The sequence below is a fragment of the Eurypyga helias genome, unplaced genomic scaffold, assembly GCF_000690775.1.
Source record: "Eurypyga helias isolate BGI_N326 unplaced genomic scaffold, ASM69077v1 scaffold26401, whole genome shotgun sequence".
NCBI classification, from domain to species: domain Eukaryota; kingdom Metazoa; phylum Chordata; class Aves; order Eurypygiformes; family Eurypygidae; genus Eurypyga; species Eurypyga helias.
Window position 1 is genome coordinate 2,793 of NW_010229314.1, and position 3,299 is coordinate 6,091.

Genomic DNA, 3,299 nt, shown 5'->3' on the forward strand with positions numbered 1-3,299 from the left:
AGACCGTCCCCCAGCTTCCACTGCCCTGGCAGCCAGGACTAGCCCACCCAGTGGGCCTCCAATAGATCCTGCCCACCCAGCCTGCCAGGAGAGGTTGTGCCAGTCAGGGAGAAGAGGCAGAGTGAGGACACTGACCCAAAACATCCCTGTGCACCTCTCTCAGCCCTGCCATCCCAGAGAGCCCCTCTCCCAGCCCCGCCATCCCAGAGAACACAGCCACTCGGCAGAGGACCCAGCTGTCCCAGACCTGGCTGGGTCTGGGCCATCACGCTCACCGTGATACTGCTGTCATTTGGGATCTTGCATCCCCTCCCAAAACTGCTCCAAGGAGTATGAGAGCCTCTCAGCAGAGCGACTCTGTGACAGGGGCACCCCGCAGTGCCCACCCCCCTGCCATCACCTGGCCCTGCCCGCCGAGAGCAGCCCCTTACCCGCCGCTCCGCGTCGGTGGCAGCCAGCAGCAGCGCAATGAGCAGGGCCATCGCCTTCAGCTGCAGCTGGGCGTTCGTCCTGCACAAGGAGGAGGAGGAGGATGGGGACCGTCACCAGCTCGGAGGACAGTGTTGCCCTCCCCAGGGCAGAGTCCTCTCCCCCCTCCACTGACCCCCCAGAGAGGCCAGAGCCATGAGCGAGCAGCTGCTGACAGCGGGACCGGGGTGAGACGGTCCCCACAGCCGTGCCTGCGGAGCACCCGGGGGGGCAGACGTTGCTCTGCGCACACCTACACGTGGGTGCAGCATTTTGGAGCTGCAGGAAAACCCAGGGTGAGCAGCAGACTCCTGCCTGGCAGGAGCCCTGGCTCTCTCCGTTTTCCAGAAAGAAACGCCTCCAAACTGAAGAGATGGTTGGGAAGAGGAAGGTGAGGGAACGAAGAACGCGCTTTGGCTGAGAGATTTAACAAAGTCTCTTTGCTCAGTACGGCACCACCACCCCCAAGTTGCAAGGAACATCCTACTGCTCCTAAATACACTGGGGCACGGGAAGGAAGAGCCAACACCAGAAAAAATGCTGGTCAGCTGCATATCCGAATGAAACAGGCCATGAGTGAACCCATGGGGGAATCTGACCTGGAAACAGGATGGTTTCCAGGACAGTCCATCCCTCCCCCAGCAGCAGGGACAGGACAGACTGCCCACCCAGAAGTTGTTTAGGAAGGGACAGTAGGATGTTGTGCCAGGGATAATCAGCAAGACTTGGAGAAATTCCTTCCATCACCTCATCCCCACGGCTTTGGGATGGGGCGAACGCGCTCTGGCCTCACCACTTACACCTGCAGGTGGGTGAGAAGACGATCCAGCGTCACTTCTTTTTTGACTAGCTCAAAGAGGAGGCGACTGGTGGGCACCATGTTCTCCAAGATGGACAAGGAAAGCTGCTGGACAGACTCGTCCACCGCATTCATGTTGACGTAACTCACTATCTAGGAGACACAAAATCATCCATCCATGGCAGGCTGAGCCTGGGTGACGAGGGAAACAAGGAATCCCAAGGCTGTGGAGCCTCCAGAAGGCATTTACCTTCTTGATGAAGGCTGCACTGAGAGTCTCCCAGGAAACAAAATCATGCTCCATCAGCTCCATGAAGGCCTTCAGGGTGTGAGCGAGCATCTCCCCGGTGCTGCAGGGACAGATGAGCAAACACAGTGAGGATGGGTCCGGGTACCCCTCGGTCACCACCGAAAGATGGGATTACAGTTGGCAGGTACGTCAGAGACAGCCACGGGAGCAGCGAGCAGGGGAAAGGAAAGCGAAACTGTTGGGTAACAAATCGAACTCTCGCTTACTCATCCCAGGAAGTTGAGGCAGGAGAAGTTCAACAATTTCTGGAAAGCTGCATTACCATGGTACAAAGATCACTGCAGACAAGGCCTCAGGAAAGCCAAGCTACCCCAAATCCCTCCCCTACTTCCAAGAAATCCATGCTGCGCTGCCTGGTTTTAGGCTCTGCATCCCCTGAGACCGGAGCTCGGAGGAGCTGCACCATGTCCTGAAAGTCGAGCAGGCACTAGTATCCGGGAAACGGGTTTTCCTCCAGCAGCCTGCAGATCCCGCAGCTAACACCGCAGGGCAGAGGGATTATTCGGGGTGGCGGGACGAGCAGCAGCGGAGGCTACGATCATCCCAGGAGGTTTGCCAGCAGCAAAACCCATGGGGCTGCAGGTGACCTCAGCAGCAAAGGAACGGGAGGCTCAAGTCTGGGCACATTCATGAGGAGTCAGGACCACAGAGCCGTGGGGAGCTGCCCCCGGCTGCCAGCGTGCGGGGACACGGCCGTGTACCCACAGGTGAGGAGGCTGCAGAGCCACGCGCCCTGCCACCAGTGCTGCCCTTTGGGATGCAGCACAGGGATCAACAAGCCAGGAACACTGAGTCCGCTCCGTCGCCCTGCTTTGAGCCCGTGCAGCGTTAGCAGGGGAGAAGAGAGTCAAGACCGGCAAGGCAAGTCCTCTCCCGATACTCACGCTTTCCCTTCTTCCACAATATGGAAGATTTGTTTCAAGCCATTCCTGTTGATGAACTCCTGGGCAAAGGTAATGTCTTGGGAGAGGCTGGCGAGCTTCTTCAGCGAGTCAGTCTTCACGTCCGAGTTGTTGCTCTGGATCCCGCTGTACAACCGCTCTGCTTCTTGGTCCTACCAGGAAGGAAAGAATCAAGCCAAAGGGGCTCATCGAAAGACAGCAAGAAGCTTGGAGAAGGCTGGAAGAGCTTAAGCACAGGTTTTGGAAGGAGGCTCCGGCTAGAGCAGCCCTGGTGAGGAGCTGGACCGAGAGGCAGAGACCGGGAGGGGCCGAGGAAGGTCGAGCTGGCGCGATGCTAAGAACCCTTGATGAGTTGGCCCCCGCGTCCAAAGCATCTCCAGATGATTTGGTTTCTCTTCAAACTCCCCCAGGCTCTGCCGCGGGAGAACGGAGGTCGAGACAGGTCTGCTCCCCGCATCCTCTCCGCTGGGTCCAAAAAAAGGCGAGCCGAGGCAGCGGCAGAGGGCTGGGAGCACCCCATCACCCCACTGCGGGGGGACATCCCACCGGAGCACGCGGCAGAGAAGGAGACGAGGGGGCAGAGGGATGTACCGGGGAGGTGGTCAGCCGCAAAATGCTCCCGTTCTTAATCTCCCCGCGGTTCTGGAAGGAGAAGGGAACCGGTGAGCGGGTGAGCCCGGCAGCGGCGGGGCCGGGGAGGGGTCGGGGGTCTCACCGACTCGGTGATGTAGGTCTGCCGCCCGTCCACGTACTGCAGGGCGTAGCGCTCGGCGTTGGGCAGGCTCCACCTGAGGCGACGGGTGGCCGGTCACAGCGGTAC

General features: G+C 59.6%; 1 protein-coding gene across 1 annotated transcript in view; it reads right to left on the reverse strand.

Annotated features, from left to right (window-relative positions):
* The window catches only part of LOC104516141 (engulfment and cell motility protein 3-like), a gene marked incomplete at both ends in the record, with an annotated part of 6,055 nt that extends 2,789 nt beyond the window's left edge, over positions 1–3,266 (reverse strand). The window contains 6 exons of the mRNA XM_010160368.1: positions 432–510; positions 1,269–1,420; positions 1,518–1,617; positions 2,462–2,631; positions 3,071–3,121; positions 3,195–3,266. Of these exons, the coding sequence (XP_010158670.1) occupies positions 432–510; positions 1,269–1,420; positions 1,518–1,617; positions 2,462–2,631; positions 3,071–3,121; positions 3,195–3,266 (624 nt within the window). The remainder of the gene's footprint in view (positions 1–431; positions 511–1,268; positions 1,421–1,517; positions 1,618–2,461; positions 2,632–3,070; positions 3,122–3,194) is intronic.
* Positions 3,267–3,299: the final 33 nt, after the last annotated feature.